The sequence below is a fragment of the Sinocyclocheilus anshuiensis genome, unplaced genomic scaffold (assembly GCF_001515605.1).
Source record: "Sinocyclocheilus anshuiensis isolate Anshui unplaced genomic scaffold, SAMN03320099.WGS_v1.1 scaffold817, whole genome shotgun sequence".
Lineage (NCBI taxonomy): Eukaryota > Metazoa > Chordata > Actinopteri > Cypriniformes > Cyprinidae > Sinocyclocheilus > Sinocyclocheilus anshuiensis.
This window is the reverse complement of record NW_015536521.1, coordinates 53,397-55,270: the sequence shown is the minus strand read 5'-3', so window position 1 is coordinate 55,270 and position 1,874 is coordinate 53,397. Positions and strand designations below refer to the sequence as shown.

The window sequence follows — 1,874 nt, the reverse complement described above, 5'->3', positions numbered from 1 at the left end:
AAGAAAGAGTGTGTTATAAGTATTTACCACATAATGTTTAACGAATTTAAGGATTAAGGGAGAGTTTACCCAAAAATTACAAAGCACAAAGTATTGGAAGATATAGAATACACTGCATGAGTTTTAAGGACTATTTTTTTTTATGTTTTTATGTTGTTCTTTTGTCCTTTTTTTGGACTTGACAGTTTCCATCCACTTTCATTATATGCAACTCATGTGGATTACTACAAATTGTTTTTATGAGTTGTTTGGACTCTCATTCTGACGGCACCCATTCACTGCAGAGAATCTATTGGTGAGCAAGTGATGTAATGCTAAATTTCTCTAAATCTGTTCCAGTGAAGAAAAAAACTCTACATCTTGGATGGCCTGAGGATGAGTACATTTTCAGCCATTTTTAATTTTTTGGGTGCACATTTACTTTAAGTTTTCCATGTTGTTGGATTGTTCTGCTGCTCTCCCAATACCTTTTGAGAGAACCAGTCAGGAGGGCGTCCAGGTTCTGCAAATGGCTTAATGGCTCGGCTCACAGACACCCTAAAACAACACCCATGTACAAAACACATGACTGTGATGGTGCATTGTTAAATTAAAAGCCAGATTTTCTTTATAGAAATTAAACCAGTGGTTTTCAAGAGTGTCCTTTATAATTAACTGAAATAAATGTTAAGTATAATTTTAAGTAATTTACATATCTCTAAAAAAACTGTATCAGTTGTGAATGAAAGTTTCTTTGCTGGTTCTTATTTTAGTCCCATTTCATATATTGTGGAATGTAAAGAAAAATACATTATGCAATTTTTTATTTTATTAGGAAAATACCATATGAGCTTTGTAAACCAAATTTCTTACTTGACTAAATTATACTTGACTATCTCTCTCTCTCTATATATATATATATACATTATCGAGTATTTTGCAAAAAACATTCAAAACACCCCTACAGAGTACAAGCAAACATTATGAAGTCTAGAATAGTGCGTGTGCGCATTTAGAGTGCGTTCATTCACTGCTTGATTCAGTCTATTGAAATTTAGAATGATCACAAAATTCAAGACATGGGGGCAGAAAATGTGTATATTTATACAATTTCATATAGCCTAGTTAATCAGTTTCACACGAAGTGCCATTTTTCTCCAAAAATTACCATAACTACAAATTCAATAAACAAGAAGTTAATTAAGAGACTTACGTTTTAGACACCATATTGCCTATTTTTGCTCTATTTCCACAACAAAAATAATTCCAAACACACACAGCCACAACTCTGTTTTGCGTCTCTGAGCAACATGATGGTGTTTCGTTCCTGAATTAATCAACCGTTTGAATGATTCGGTTCATTCGCAATGACTCACTTATTAACAGTGACTTGCTGCCACCTACTGGCAGTTTTAATTTAACATTTAAAGTATCTTTTATTATTTAAAGGGGTCGTATGATGTTGCTAAAAAGAACATTATTTTGTGTATTTGGTGTAATGAAATGTGTTTATGCGTTTTAAGGTTCAAAAAACACATTATTTTCCACATACTGTACATTATTGTTTCTCCTCTATGCCCCGCCTTTCTGAAACGTGTCGATTTTTACAAAGCTCATCGGTCTGAAAAGTAAGGTGTGCTCTGATTGGCAAACAACGACATGACAAACAACAAGCGCTACTCTACACTGCTTAAAACTTGCGTTTGAATCATCAGTGGCAAATCCTTTAAATATGAAAACGTACTTTCAGACTGTGAGTCTGAACAGCCGGCATTGTAGTCTACTCTCACAGGATCAGGAAACAGTCCTCCACAAAATGTGCTGCACACATCTGAATATTTGGGTTGAAGTGTTCTGGAACAGTGTTGTAAATACAACTTAACCACTGATTTCTA

At 34.0% G+C, this 1,874-nt stretch overlaps 1 protein-coding gene across 1 annotated transcript in view; it reads right to left on the bottom strand.

Moving 5' to 3' along the window:
• The window catches only part of LOC107693663 (bromodomain-containing protein 8-like), a 17,009-nt gene that overhangs the window by 13,124 nt on the left and 2,011 nt on the right, over positions 1-1,874 (bottom strand). The window contains exon 3 of the mRNA XM_016493125.1: positions 468-537. Within this exon, the coding sequence (XP_016348611.1) occupies positions 468-537 (70 nt within the window). The remainder of the gene's footprint in view (positions 1-467; positions 538-1,874) is intronic.